The sequence below is a fragment of the Anomaloglossus baeobatrachus genome, chromosome 3 (genome assembly GCF_048569485.1).
Source record: "Anomaloglossus baeobatrachus isolate aAnoBae1 chromosome 3, aAnoBae1.hap1, whole genome shotgun sequence".
Classification (NCBI taxonomy): Eukaryota; Metazoa; Chordata; class Amphibia; order Anura; family Aromobatidae; genus Anomaloglossus; species Anomaloglossus baeobatrachus.
This window is the reverse complement of record NC_134355.1, coordinates 592,858,451-592,873,897: the sequence shown is the minus strand read 5'-3', so window position 1 is coordinate 592,873,897 and position 15,447 is coordinate 592,858,451. Positions and strand designations below refer to the sequence as shown.

The window sequence follows — 15,447 nt, the reverse complement described above, 5'->3', positions numbered from 1 at the left end:
CAGTTAAAAAGCAGATATTTATGAGGAATAGTTTTCGTGTTGCTGATGATCCAATAGAAATGTGAAATATTCCCCAATTTACCTGTTTCGCTAACTCTTCTTTCATGTTCAGGAGATCTCTCTGTATCCTCTGCCTCTCCTGGCGGTCCTCGTCATCCAGGAGCTCTCCGAGATTGGAGGTCACTGACATTTTACTCTCCATGTCCTGGAATCTCTAAGAGATAATGGACATCCACAATAAGTCGATTACACGGTATTCTCTCATGGGATTTAACCTGTGCAATTATGTGTCCTTTAACAACGTTGAATTTACAAGGAGATTGGGCAAGAGTCAAAAATAAAATCAGTCGTATCAACTTCTGTAATGTTAATCTATTGTGTATTATTACAGTATATCACATAATTGAGTACACCCCTCACATTTTTGTAAACATTTTCTTATATCTTTTCAGGGGACAACACTGAAGATATGAAACGTTGATACAATGTAAAGTAGTCAGTGTACAGCTTGTTACATAGTTACATGGGTTGAAAAAAGACCTAGGTCCATCTTGTTGAACCTTCCTCCACCAATTAAATATTTTGTCCCTAAGTCACTTATAACCAACAATGTTGTGTACTGAGGAAGTCATCCAGCCCTTTTCTAAAAGCTGTTATAGTATCTGCCATTACTACCTCTTGTGGTAGTGTATTCCACAGTCTGACCGCTCTAACTGTAAAGAACCCTTTCATATTTAGCTGTTGGAATCACTTTTCTTCCACTCGCAGTGAGTGCCCCCTGGTCCTTAGTATTGTATGTGGAAGGAATAAGTCATGTGCCCGTCCTTTATATTGACCACACATGTATTTATACATATAAATGAGATCTCCTCTGAGACGTCTTTTTTCTAAGCTAAACATATCTAACTTTTCCAACCTCTCATCATATGTGAGGCCTCCATTCCTTGTAGTATTCTAGATAGCCGCCTTTGAACTGACTCTAACTTCTGAATGTCCTTTTTAAAATGCGGAGCCCAAAACTGGATCCCATAGTATAGATGTGGCCTTACAAGTGATTTATAGAGGTGTAACAATACGTTGGGGTCACGGGATCTTATCTCTCTTTTTATACACCCTAAAATCTTGTTTGCTTTAGCAGCTGCTGCTTGACATTGAGTGCTGCTGCTCAGCTTATTTGTAATGAGAATACCCAAGTCCTTCTCCTGTTCTGTAGTCCTGAGTTTACTTCCATTTAATGTATACGCAGCTATAGGATTACTCCGTCCTAGGTGCATTACTTTACATTTATCAACATTAAATCTCATTTGCCAAGTGTCTGCCCATTCTGACATCTTATCCAGATCTTTTTGTAATATTGTACTATCATGGTCAGTTTTTATTATCCTACATAGTTTAGTGTCATCAGCAAAGACTGACACTTTACTATCAATCCTATCTACAAGGTCATTAATAAAGAGATTAAAAATCATCGGTCCTAGCACAGATCCCTGCGGTACCCCACTCCTGACTATATCCCATGTAGAGAATGTACCATTTATGACTACTCTTTGTTTCCTATCTTTTAGCCAATTCCTTACCCATGTACATATAGTTTCCCCTAGTCCCTGCTTCTGAGCTTCAGTATAAGGCTATGTGCCCACGGGAGCTTGCTCCTGCAGATTTTGCTGCGGAAAACCTGCGGATTTATCTGGATTTTCTAGATAAATCCACAGGTTTCAGCAAGTACAGACACTCCCCATGTTACTGTACCGCCCCGCGCTCGGCCGCAGCCGAGCCGCTCGGATTCGGGCTCCTTTGGTGGGTGGCCGAGCGCCTCCGGACCCGGGGGTCACGTCGCTCTGAAGGGAGGCTGGAGCTACGTGAGGGGATTTCGGTGGGGAGGTTCACGGCCGAGGCCGTGGTGTTTAGGGATGTAAGTTCGTGACGCCACCCACGGGTTGTGGTGAGTGTGGACACCACCGCTGCCGTTAACTAGGCTCCCGGGGACGGTGTTGTGCAGCCTGGTGTTGACTCCTCCGTGGGTAGGGGGTGATGGTCCCGGGGCCCGGTGGTTGTGTCGCGGGCGGGGAGGGGACGCTCCGCTCACCACGCTTTGGTCCGGCGCTGCTGCTGCTCGGTGGCTCGAGCAGTGGGCCGGATCCGGGGACTCAAGCGGCGCTTCTCGCCCGTGAGTGAAAGGGGAATAGTTTTTGGGGTTTGGGAAGTCAGTCCGTGACGCCACCCACGGTTGTGGTGAGGTTGGGACACCACCGCTGCTCTGGACGGGGATCCCGGGAGCGATGACAGGGAGCAGCCTAGATGTTTCTCTTCCCTCCGTGGGTAGGGGGTTTTGGTGGTCCCGGGGCCCGGTGATGGTGACTGAAAGGTGGATGGCGGGGTTTGGTGAGGTGCAGGGTCGCGGGGGCAGCGCGGTGCCAGACGGCACGGTGGTACTCACTCAGCCAATAACGTAGACGGAGTCTCTGGTAAAACAAACGGCTGGATGGACGGGTCCCGCAGTCGGCTGCGGTGGTCACTCCCGGTAGGTTGGCGGTGACTGTCTCTCCCTGCACCTGTGATGTGTTTTCGGCTCCGATGGCTTCCCACCGGTAGCCCGCTCCCCAGCGGTGTATTTGCCAGAGGAGCCCCTTTTTGCTCGCAGGCTCTGGCCCTGGGAACTCTAGCTGTGACGGTAGCTGTATTTCCCTTCACGGTTGAGCGGTTGTCTTCAGTCGGGTCTTTGCTGCTGGGAAACCCCGGAGGTTCCCGTCGCTGACGTATTTGACTGGTTTAACAGCAACTCCAAGCCTGGTCGGGGTCCGTAGGCCCTGCCGAACGGTGCTGCCTTCTCTTCGCTCCCCGGTTCGGTACCGGCGGGCCACCGCCCGTCCCCGGTCCTTACGGTTATGCGTCAATCGGCCTCTCCTGCAGACGGTCACCACCGTCTGCCAACCTTGCTCTTGGGTGCCCGGGCCATGTACCCGGACACGGTCAGTCTGCTCTTGCTCCTCAACTACCACCTCAACTCTCACTCTACTCTCTCCCCACTCTCTCGCTTCTTTTCCTGCCTCCAGGACTGTGAACTCCTCAGTGGGTGGGGCCAACCATCTGGCTCCACCCCACCTGGTGTGGACATCAGCCCCTGGAGGGAGGCAACAAGGATTTGTGTCTGACTGATGTGCCTAACCGGGGTGTGGGGTGTGTTGTTGCAGTACCTGTGACGTCCTGGCTTGTCCAGGGCGCCACATTCCCCCTTGGTTAAACGCAGACTGTCCGCGGGCTGCCCGTCCATCACCGGTTTTATTTTGTAACTGTAGAAAAATTGGAAAAACATAAAACATTTAAACATAAGCATATCATAAATCTTCCCTTACGGGAGGCCCTTTCTTAAACGTTGCTAATGGTAGTCAATTTTATTAACGGTAACGGCTTCCGCTCTCCCTCCACCCAAACAACCTGGCCCTGATGCTGCCCCTAAGAAGTGGGAAGCACCCCTTGCCCCAGTCCATCACCAGGCTGCCCGAGCGGGTACGGTCCCTTTCAGGGGACACATGTCCATGGGGGACCCCTGACCCCCGGAGGATGGCCACCAGTCCAGGTGGTGACCGGGCCCCAGCCTACTCTGCTGCGGGCCCTTCCTCCAATCTGCCTCTCCGGAGGTGGTCACAGAATAAAGCAAATATATTTACATGCCACAAGTTTGTGGTTGCCCTGCAAGTTCTCGGGCGTCTCCGTAAGCAGTTTCTTACGCAAACGGTGCAGAAAGTCCCTACGGGGACAACTTGCCGGCAACGGCCGGGTCAATCACAGTTGCAAATCAGATAAACTTCGGTTGATTGCTTTTCTTATCATTCGGTTACTTATTCAAACATTCATCAGATCACACCCCTAAATGGTAGTCTCCCTGTACCTAAGCGGGGGTCGACCTAGGTTGGGACGTGTGGACCTACGTGGCCCAATGTCTGTGGTGGTAGGCAGTGAGGCTGAGGACACAGCTGGTTCCTCCCCCCTGCTATCGTGTGGGGCAGGCAGAGGCATAGGGGAGCTGGGTACAGGCACATCCCTGGGCGCTGGGTCATTAACGGCCACTTCCATCTCTTTTTCCTCCACGGGTTGTGGGAACAGTATTACTGGAAGAATCACTGCGCCATTCTGTGTAGGCCAATCGGCTGGGAAATCACCCATCATGGTGTGGATTACCCCTTTTTCCTTCTCCTCAGCCGGTTCGGTGGCCGGGGCTTCAGTTGAGGTCCTCAATGGTGGTGGGCACCTCTTCTGGTGGTCTCGGGAAACCGTGGCCAAAGTCTTCCCCTGGTCACGGCTGATCTGGTAGGCCTTCCCATTCTCCCAATCGGTGGGTTGTATTACATACGGTGTCTTCTCCCATTGATCGTCCAGCTTATGGGTCCTTCGCTTTCGCTTCAAGACTACATCCCCCGCCTGAAAGGGACCTGCAGGCGCCTTCTTGTTGAAGCACTGCTCCTGCTACCTCCGACTCCGACACAAATTCTTTTCCACATAGTCCTGGACCTGTCGGTACTGCGCTCTTCGCCGAGCGTCCCATCCTGCAGTCGAAGAGAGTGCTTCTGGGGCCTCCAACCCCATTTCTAGGTCCACTGGCAGTCGACCGGGCCAAGCTCTCATCAGGTATGCCGGTGTGCACTTCGTAGAGCTGGAAGGGATGTTGTTGTACATATCGACCAGGTCAGGTAGCTTCTCCGGCCACAGATTCCGCTCTTCCAGCGGTAACGTCTTGAGGAGGCTCAGGACCAAGTGGTTCATCTTTTCACACATGCCATTGGTTTGGGCATGGTAAGGCGTAGTCTGAATTTTCTTGCAACCGTACAACTGGCAGAATTCTTGGAATACCTCCGCTTCAAAGGCCGGGCCTCGGTTGGTAAGCACCTTCTCTGGGTATCCGTGCGGCCGACAGAAATAGGCCTGGAATGCTCTAGCGGCGGTACGGCCGGTCAGGTCCTTGACTGGGACAACCACCATGAATCTTGAATAGTGGTCCACAATGGTCAGAGCATAAGTATACCCACTTCGGCTAGGAGTGAGCTTCACATGGTCGAGGGCAACCAGCTCCAGCGGTTGATGGGTAATGATTGGGCGTAGAGGGGCCTTCTGGCTGGCCTCGTCCCTTCTTCTCAGTGCGCAGGGACCGCATTCTCGGCACCAGGCCTCCACAAATTCCCGCATCCCACTCCAATAGAACCGCTCCCTCAACAGCATTTCCAGCTTCTTCCATCCGAAGTGCCCAGACCCGTCATGGTATACCTGTAAGACAGTGGGCACGTTAGCCTGGGGAATCACCAGCTGGCGAACCTTCTCGTGGGTCTTCGGGTTGATCAACTCCCGATACAACTTCCCTTGGTGCAGGTACAGCCGGGTTCGTTTCCGCCACAGGCGTTGGGCCTCGGCAGGGGCGACAGGGTCTATCCCAGCAGAGCCCTGTTCCACCAGGGTCTTGACCAAGCGGACAGCAGGTGCCTGGTCCTGAGCTTCTTGCCACCCCTGACTGGGCAGCGGGTTTAGGTTCACCTGTTGCTGATGGACACGTAACTTCTCAACTAGTGCCGGTGAAACACAGGCAACTCGATCTCTTCGAGGTCATCATCATCCAGCCCCTCTTCCGACAGGTGGGGCATCCGGGAGAGTGCATCAGCATTAGCATTTGTACGGCCGGCCCGGTATTTGATGGTGAAGTCGTAATTGGCTAGCCTGGCCACCCACCGCTGCTCCAATGCACCCAGCTTAGCTGTATCCAGATGGGTTAATGGGTTATTGTCCGTGTAAGCGGTGAACTTGGCTGCTGCTAGGTAACGGCGGAACCGCTCAGTGATAGCCCACACCAGTGCTAAGAGCTCGAGCTTGAAAGAGCTGTAGTTCTCAGGGTTCCTGTTCGTGACGCCAAGTTGTCGCGGGCGGGGAGGGGACGCTGCGCTCACCACGCTCGGGTCCGGCGCTGCTGCTGCTCGGTGGCTCGAGTGGTGGGCCGGATCCGGGGACTCGAGCGGCGCTCCTCGCCCGTGAGTGAAAGGGGAATAGTTTTTGGGGTTTGGGAAGTCAGTCCGTGACGCCACCCACGGTTGTGGTGAGGTTGGGACACCACCGCTGCTCTGGACGGGGATCCCGGGAGCGATGACAGGGAGCAGCCTAGATGTTTCTCTTCCCTCCGTGGGTAGGGGGTTTTGGTGGTCCCGGGGCCCGGTGATGGTGACTGAAAGGTGGATGGCGGGGTTTGGTGAGGTGCAGGGTCGCGGGGGCAGCGCGGTGCCAGATGGCACGGTGGTACTCACTCAGCCAATAACGTAGACGGAGTCTCTGGTAAAACAAACGGCTGGATGGACGGGTCCCGCAGTCGGCTGCGGTGATCACTCCCGGTAGGTTGGCGGTGACTGTCTCTCCCTGCACCTGTGATGTGTTTTCGGCTCCGATGGCTTCCCACCGGTAGCCCACTCCCCAGCGGTGTATTTGCCAGAGGAGCCCCTTTTTGCCCGCAGGCTCTGGCCCTGGGAACTCTAGCTGTGGCCGTAGCTGTATTTCCCTTCACGGTTGAGTGGTTGCCTTCGGGTCTTTGCTGCTGGGAAACCCCGGAGGTTCCCGTCGCTGATGAATTTGACTAGTTTAACGGCGACTCCAAGCCTGGTCGGGGTCCGTAGGCCCTGCCGAATGGTGCTGGCTTCTCTTCGCTCCCCGGTTCGGTACCGGCGGGCCACCGCCCGTCCCCAGTCCTTACGGTTATGCGTCAATCGGCCTCTACTGCAGACGCTCACCACCATCTGCCAACCTTGCTCTTGGGTGCCCGGGCCATGTTCCCGGACACGGTCAGTCTGCTCTTGCTCCTCAACTACCACCTCCCTCAACTCTCACTCTACTCTCTCCCCACTCGCTTCCTTTCCCGCCTCCAGGACTGTGAACTCCTCAGTGGGTGGGGCCAACCGCCTGGCTCCACCCCACCTGGTGTGGACATCAGCCCCTGGAGGGAGGCAACAAGGATTTGTGTCTGACTGATGTGCCCAACCGGGGTGTGGGGTGTGTTGTTGCAGTACCTGTGACGTCCTGGCTTGTCCAGGGCGCCACATTTGCGAGGTGCGGGCGTGTTGGTGCGGTGCGCAGCCCGAGGGCACTGTTGTACTCAATATGACAGATACACCGGAGTCTCTGGTAAACCAAAAAATGATGGTGGTCCGTGCCCGCAGCTGGCTGCGTCTGGCCCCCCACCAGGTTGGTGGTCTCCACCTTTCTCCTGCACCTCTTTTTGTAGAACTTGACTGCTTATGCCTCACCAACGGTAATCCGCTCCCCGGCTTTATGTGTGTCGGGGAACCCGTTTGCCCGCAGGCGCTGGCCTGTGGGATTTCTCTGCCTGTGCGGTGGCTTTCTATCCCCCTCAGTGGGCTGTTGCCGTCTTTCGGGTCTTGGGACAGGAAAGGACCTAAGGCCCAGACCTCAATCAGTAAATTTGACATGGTCCAGTGGCTTCTGGACCTCGTTCTGGGTCTGAGTACCCCTCCTGGTGCTACGGTTTCCAGTTGGTTCCCCGGTTCAGTAACGGCGGGCCACTACCCTGTCCCGGTCCCTTACGGTTCCACCAGCCGTCTTCCTGGCTCCTGCAGGCAGCAACCACCGTCTGCCTCTTGGTCACAGGATATCTGGGCTATGACCCAGACTCCTGACAGACGTTTACACTTTGCTACTGCTCTCTTTCACCTCCAAAACTGATCTGATTTGTGTTTTTCCCGCCTCAGGCTATCCGAACTCCTCGGTGGGCGTGGCCAACCGCCTGGTTCCGCCCCCTGGTGTGAACGTCAAGACCTGAGAGGGGTGACTCAGGGTTATTAGGTTGGCTGCTGTTACCTTGTTAGGGGAAGGGTGTTTGTGCAAGGGCCTACCTGTGACTACCTGGCTAGTCCAGGGCATCACATTCCCCCTTGGTTTAATGCAGACCATCCGTGGGCTGCCCAACCACCACCGGTTTATTTTTGTTTGCTGTAAAAGATAAACGGGAAAACAGGTACAAGTATACTAAACTTTTTACATTTCAGAGGCACATTCTTAAACGTTGCACATATATAAAACATTTTTATTAATGATAACGGGACCGGGTCCTTCCAGTTGCCCACCCAAGCAAACCTAGCCTTGATGCTGCCTCTAAGAAACAGGTCAGCACCCCTTTTCCCCAGTTCAGGAACAGGAACTGGTCCAGGTGTTACCCAAACGGGACGGGTAAAAAGTTCCTTACCCGGCAGTCTCTCAGAGGCCCCACGTCTAGGGGACCCCTGACCCCGAGGGTCGTCACCAGTTGCATTGGTGACAGGCCCTCGGCCATCACATTCCCGCAGGCCCTTCCTCCAGTCTGCTTCTCCGGAGGCTGTGGGACCTAAAGGGTGGTGAGGGACTTATTTACAAACCCAAAAGTTTTTGGGTGGCCTGCTAGTTCTCGGCCTTGTTCATGGGTAAACTGGACAAACAGGGTTCAACGGGGTCCCAACGGGGACCAACAACAAATGGGGTAGCCAGAAACCCTCTTTAATGCACGGGGTCGGGCCGCCCCTGTCGCTGGGAGTCGGACCCGCCAAACCAGGTACGGTATATCCTGGGATTCACGGCTTCCACCATACACTGGAGTAACTCTGCGGCCACCGCCGCTCACTCCTGGAACTGAGCCACCTGAGGTTCACCGATCTCATGCTGCGGTAGTTTTGTTTCCAGGCTGGCTGATGGGGCCGAGGGGGTCTGCGTGGCCCTATCCTTTCCCAAGGCGGGCTTCTCGTTCGACCATACTACAGCCACCATTTTCTGCATTTCCCCCCTCCAGCCCAAAGCCTGCTGCATCGACTCAACTCGTACCTGGATAAAAAACTGCGCCATCTTTCACTCTAACCAAGCGTGGGTACCTGGTGGCAGCCCATATCCGTCCGCCTCGGCTTCAGCACCCACAGCGGGCTCCGCGGCCCCTTCATCCGCTTCTTCTTTCTTGCCGGTGGCTTCCCCACAGGCCGGTGAGGCGGACCCCACTGCCGGTGCTGGTGGCAATGGGCCGGGCGGGGAAGTAGCGGTGATCGACAAGGACAACGTGGGAGGCAGTATAGGGGGCCGGGGCAGACCGGGTCCCTCATCCGCAGCAGCCGGTCCCTCGGGGACATAGGGGCGTGGGTCGCCCACCCACTCCTCTAAGGCTGCCTCCACGTCGTACGCCCGCGCGACCGCAGCCAGCTCCTCCACCTCGGCTGTCCATCGCTCCATCAGAAGACGCAGCTGGACCTGGTTGCAGTGACATATGGCCGCTGTCCGGGCTTCCATCCACGCCGTTCCAGGCGCGGGCTCCGGGAATTCTGGCTTGCCGGACGGGGCGGACATGTTGTTGTCTTGGAGTCCAGGAACCAAACGGGTGGCAGAGTCCTGGAGTCCCTGCCCTTTATCCAGTCAGTCACATGGGACAAGGTCTTCACCCGCTTCCCCTTGGTCTTTTCGCGGCACTTGGCGCTCTTTCTGCTCGGCTTCACTTTTCAGCCGCACGCTTTCCTGCACCGCTCTGTTCCCAGGGGGCAAGGCTTCAACTCTCGCGCTCTTTTCGCAGGGGAGACGGGTCTGGCGGGAAACTTCGCGCCAAGGGATAGTGACAACATGGCGGATTCTGAAATTTTTCAACGGGTCACCGCTGACTTCTACTTCAAGGTGCACTTCCACCGGTAAGTGGATGGGTTCAATCCTGTTCGTGATGCCAGAAGAGTCGATATGTACCGCTCCGCGCTCGGCCGCAGCCAAGCTGATCGGATCCGGGCTTGTTTGGTGGGTGGCCGAGCGCCTCTGGACCCGGGGGTCAAGTCGCTCTGAAGGGAGGCTGGAGCTACATGAGGGGATTTCGGTGGGGAGGTTCACGGCCGAAGCCGTGGTGTTTAGGGATTTAAGTTCGTGACGCCACCCACGGGTTGTGGTGAGTGTGGACACCACCGTTGCCGTTAACTAGGCTCCCGGGGACGGTGTTGTGCAGCCTGGTGTTGACCCCTCTGTGGGTAGGGGCTGATGGTCCCGGGGCCCGGTGGTTGCGAGGTGCGGGCATGTTAGTGCGGTGCTGTGCGCAGCCCGAGGGCACTGTTGTACTCACTATGACATACACCGGAGTCTCTGGTAAACCAAAAAATGATGGTGGTCGGTGCCCGCAGCCGGCTGCGTCTGGTCCCCCACCAAGTTGGTGGTCCCCGCCTTTCTCCTGCACCTCTTTTTGTAGAACTTGACTGCCTATGCTTCAGCAATGGTAGTCCGCTCCCCGGCTTTATGTGTGTCGGGGAACCAGTTTGCCCGCAGGCGCTGGCCCGTGGGATCTCTCTGTCTGTGCGGTGGCTTTCTATCCCCCTCGGTGGGCTGTTGCTGTCTTTCGGGTCTTGGGACGGGAAAGGACCTAAGGTCCAGACCTCAATCAGTAAATTCGACGTGGTCCAGTGGCTTCTGGACCTCGTTCTGGGTCTGAGTACCCCTCCTGGTGCTCCGGTTTCCAGTTGGTTCCCCGATTTGGTACCGGCGGGCCACTACCCTGTCCCGGTCCCTTACGGTTCCACCAGCCATCTTCCTGGCTCCTGCAGGTGGCAACCACCGTCTGCCTCCTGGTCACAGGATATCTGGGCTACGACCCAGACTCCTGACAGACGTTTACACTTTGCTACTGCTCTCTTTCATCTCCAAAACTGATCTGTTTTGTGTTTTTCCCGCCTCAGGCTATCCGAACTCCTCGGTGGGCGTGGCCAACCACCTGGCTCTGCCCCTGGTGTGAACGTCAAGACCTGAGAGGGGTGACTCAGGGATTTTATGTTGGCTGCTGTTACCTTGTTTGCGGAAGGGTGTTTATGCAAGGGCCTACCTGTGACTACCTGGCTAGTCCAGGGCGTCACATTACCCTATGGGACATGGGGAGTGTCTGTGTCCATGCTTCTGAATGTGTGACTGTGGAATATGCTGTGGATGTCCCACAGTCGCACATAACTGCATGTTAATTATTACTGCGGATTTACCTGCAGAAATTCCAGCCCTTCACTATGGAGATAGAGGTCGGGAGTTCCGCAGGTAATTCGCATGCATATCCGCAGGTTTACCGCAACAATTCCGCTGGAATCCCGCAGCTATGTATAGCTGCGGATTCCGGGGAGGTGCTGCGGGAAACCTGTGGCCGTACCTGCAGATATATCCGCAGGTACGAGCTCCCATGGGCACATAGCCTAAGGATATTATGTGGTACAGTATCAAATGCCTTTGCAAAGTCCAAATAAATCATATCAGCTGCATTACCAATATCCAGGTTTGCACTTACCCCCTCATAGAACCCCAACAGGTTGGTTAGACACGACTTATCTTTCATGAATCCATGCTGTCTGTCAGTTATTATATTATTTTCTGCAATATATTTTTCCATGTCATCCCTTAAAATGCCCTAAAAAACTGTTGTACAAGGCCCCTTTCACATGTCAGTGATTCTGGTACGTTTGTGCTTTTTTTTAAACGTACCAGAATCACTGACATACGCAGACCCATTATAATGAATGGGTCTGCTCACACGTCAGTGATTTTTCACTGCACGTGTCTCCGTGCAGCGTACCCGCGTGTGCGTGATTGCCGCACGGAGACATGTCCATTTTTTCCTGGCATCACTGATGTTCCATGGACCACGCAGTGGTGTGGTCCGTGAAACACGTGCCAGAAAAAAACGTGCTTTTAAAATAAAAAACATTTTAACTCACCCGGCGTCCAGCGATGTCCTCTGCAGCCCGTTCTGCTGGCTGCTTCTAAACCGGCTGATTACTGTCGCGCATATTCATTATGCGCGACACAGCCGACCCGGAAGCAGCTGCTGCGGAGGTCACCGCCGGCCGGATGCTGCGTCGCGGGAGCGATCAGCACCATGGACAGCGGGAGCGGGCGCAGGTGAGTGAATCTCTAAGTGCAATCACGGGCCACGGAGAACGGAGCCCGGATTGCACTTAGACAACCCACGTGTGCCGTGGTTTTCGGCACACGCAGGGACATGTGCGTGTTTTACACGCCAGTGAAAAACGTCTGTGTTTTTCACTGACGTGTGAAACGGGCCTAACAGTGTAGATTTGTTGTGGAGGATGGATGAGGATCCAGTGTCTCCTGTGAAGCTCCAGTGAACTCCATGCCCAAGAGAGTTAGGGCAGTGCTTGTAAATAATGGTGGTCACACAAAATATTCACACTTTGGGCACAGTTTGACCTATTTCACTTTTGTTGGCAGCGGTTTAGACCTGAATGACTGTGTGTTGAGTTTAGAGGACACCAAATTTAGACTGTTATGCAAGCTGTACACTGACTACTTTACATTGTATCAAAGTGTCAGATCCTCAGTGATATCCCATGAAAAGATATAATAAACTATTTACATAAATGTGAAGGGTGTACTCACTTTTGTGATATACTGTATATTGTGTTGTTGGACATAATGAAACAGAAAATAACAATGGGGTGAATTTCAATTAATACACAATGGGGGAATGCATTAAGATTGGTGTTTCACACCTCATATTTAATGTGCTGTAAGCTTAAGTAGGATGCGCCTGATTTACTCTTCATAAAGGGGTTATCCACTTTCAAAATGGCTGTCTTCCAATGACTTTACACATGTAAAACAGCAAACACAGATGGTATAATCCTCCCCTGCTACAACACCAGCTCTCCGCCACTAATCTGATATCTGTGATTTGGATTTAGTGGTAGCGTCAGGCCTACAGGATAGGTTACTGCTGCAATCAATCACTGAGCTCCGTGTCTTGTACTGTCATCAGAACCACTAAGCCTAGTGATTTGGCTTCAGCAGTAGCGTCAGGTCTTCATGACACATGGCTGCTGCAGCCAATCACTGCACTCCATAGCTAGTACTGTCTATGTCATCAGAACTGCTGAGCCTAGTGATTGGCTGCAGCAGTGAAATAAAGACTCCAGCACATATCAATACAGTCAATATACAGAGACCGGCACAGCAGTGGAGAGCAGGCACTGGACCCAGGAAGGGTGAGTATGATTTGTGTTTTCTGTTACATGTCTGCAATCATTTGGTGACTACTTTTTTGAAAGTGGGAAACCCATTTATGAAACATGGTGCAATCTATGCCAGTTTATATTGATTTTCGTTTCTCCAGATAACCAAAAAATGTCATAGTGTACATTGTTACTAGAGTTGAGCGGATCGGCTATAATCGAGAGAGAGAGAGAGAGAGAAAAAAAAAAGGATCCGGATCGTGCACCCCGGATCCCAGGTAGTGGTCGGACTCGGATCAGAACCTCGAACCGTGCAGATCCAGATTTTTCAGATCCGGGTGCGCTCAACACTAATTGTTACGCATATATGGAATAGTACTATAATGCCAGACAAATTACACATCCAGATCAGATAACTGCTTTATAATATTCAAGTGATATCTGTCTCAATTTTGGATGGTTGGCATTGGGCTCATAATTTAGCCCCCCCCAACCTCACTTACAGCCGTATTTTTGAGAGCAATGTCTTCGAATTGAGAAACGAGCTGTCGTCTCAGTTTATCCATATCATTCTGAAGCTTCACTCTTTCTTCTTCTTTCCATCTCTCAAAATCCCTCATCATATTTTCTTCCTTTCGCCGTGCTTCCTCCAGTTCCTGGTACAAACACAAGTAGAAAGAAAATTACAAGAAAAAAAATAACCAACTAACAAACAATGGGAGACTTGAGTCATGACAGACAATGTGCCCAATAGACAGACACTCAATTGTCCCAAAAATGTTACTGATGAAGGAAACATTATAAAAAAAAATAATGTAACTAACCTGGGAGAGGAGCACAAAGAGAACAATGACAAAGTTAGAGGTAGGTGGAAGGTCCTTAAAAATTATTTTGAGAATTAGGCTAAAAGCTTCAAAGGGTTCTCCCACAAACAAAGTTCATTAGATCTTGGAATAATAAGTTCCACAATTTGATGTGTTTTAAAAAAAAAATAAATAAAATATATTCCTGTGCTGAGAAAATCTTACAAATGTGTCCCTGCTATGTACTGTGTAATGTCCGTGTCTGACCGTACAGGGACAAGGTCTGATCATACCACATCTCCTGGGTCGGGGAGGAAGTAAAAAAGTAATCAGTCATTCCAGCATGGGATTGCAAATTATTCTTTCTTTGAGGGAAAACTTTTATTTAAAAAAAAAAAAAAAACCAGGCAGGGAAATGTTTTACCTCACAAAAAGAACCAGCTGTTATGCCATGTTGTGCTATCATATATTCTCTTTTGCATCCTCCCTAGCCCAGGAGCTGTGGTATGATCTGACCATGTCCTTGTACAGTCAGACACGGCCAATACACAGTACCTAGCAGGGACACATTTATCACTGATTAAAACCTTAAAATGAACTCTGATTGTGGGACACCCCCTTTAAGGCAAGGACCTCAAAGGTAGAATTCTCCAAAATACTACACGTACCACGTGCCACGCAAAAGAGGAAGCTCAAGATTAGGCAGGTGAATGAGTGTCTCAGGATTTGATGTCGAAAGGATGACTTGGGGTTCCTGGAGAACTGGGCCTACTTCTCTGTTGGCTCAATTCAAAACAGGCAAAGGAGGTATCCAGCACCCATGGCAATAGGAATCCAAAAAAATAGATTAAGAGCCTGCATGCTCAAAACGCATAGACTGTGTCCACTGCCAGGTTGTGAGTGTAAATTTTGGTCAATATAATTTGTATTTATTTGTGAAAATATCAAAAATGTGCCAAAAATGTGAAAATGTTGCAATTTTTGAATTTTATGCTTTTAAATCAGATAGATAAACCACAGAAAATCATCTATATATATAATTGCCTTATTCTGTCTGTCTGTCTGTCTGTCTGTCTTGCTCCAAAATTGTGTCCTTACGGTGACACAAAGCTGATTGGCCGCTGGGCTCGCCATGGCCCCGCCCCCCGCACGGATTGGCCGCTCGCCCAGGCTGCGCCCCCACACGGATTGGCCGGCCGCTCGCCCAGGCTCCGCCCCCCCCACAGATTGGCCTCTCGCCCCGGCACCCTGCAGGCATTGGCAACTCGGCCACGCCCCGCCCCCCTCACGCAATGCACGCTAGCTCTGGCCCCGCCCCCCCACACATTCCCCGAACCGACACGGTCACGGAGCCATGACTACCAGGTGAGTACTGTACCCCTGGGAGCCCACATCAGCGTACGCCGCCAAACCAGCCGACACATACCCTCGCATTGCTGGGGCTGGCCGCCGTATGCTGGTGTGGGCTCCCGTGCGAGCGGGGGACGAGATACGCTGGTAACCATGGTAGCATAGTTACCAGCGCATCAAGGTCCTGCAGCGGCGGAAAATACACACACGCACACACATAACAACAGACACACACACATACACACACACACACACACACACACACATCAGATCACACTCACTCTCACACACACCTCACACACACATCACATCGCATCCACACA

At 52.5% G+C, this 15,447-nt stretch overlaps 1 protein-coding gene across 1 annotated transcript in view; it reads right to left on the bottom strand.

Annotated features, from left to right (window-relative positions):
• Window positions 1–15,447, bottom strand: part of DZIP1L (DAZ interacting zinc finger protein 1 like) — a 64,517-nt gene that overhangs the window by 33,978 nt on the left and 15,092 nt on the right. Inside the window, exons 5-6 of the mRNA XM_075341559.1 lie at window positions 13,475–13,627; window positions 83–214 (exon numbers count right to left, since the gene is read on the bottom strand). Of these exons, the coding sequence (XP_075197674.1) occupies window positions 83–214; window positions 13,475–13,627 (285 nt within the window). The remainder of the gene's footprint in view (window positions 1–82; window positions 215–13,474; window positions 13,628–15,447) is intronic.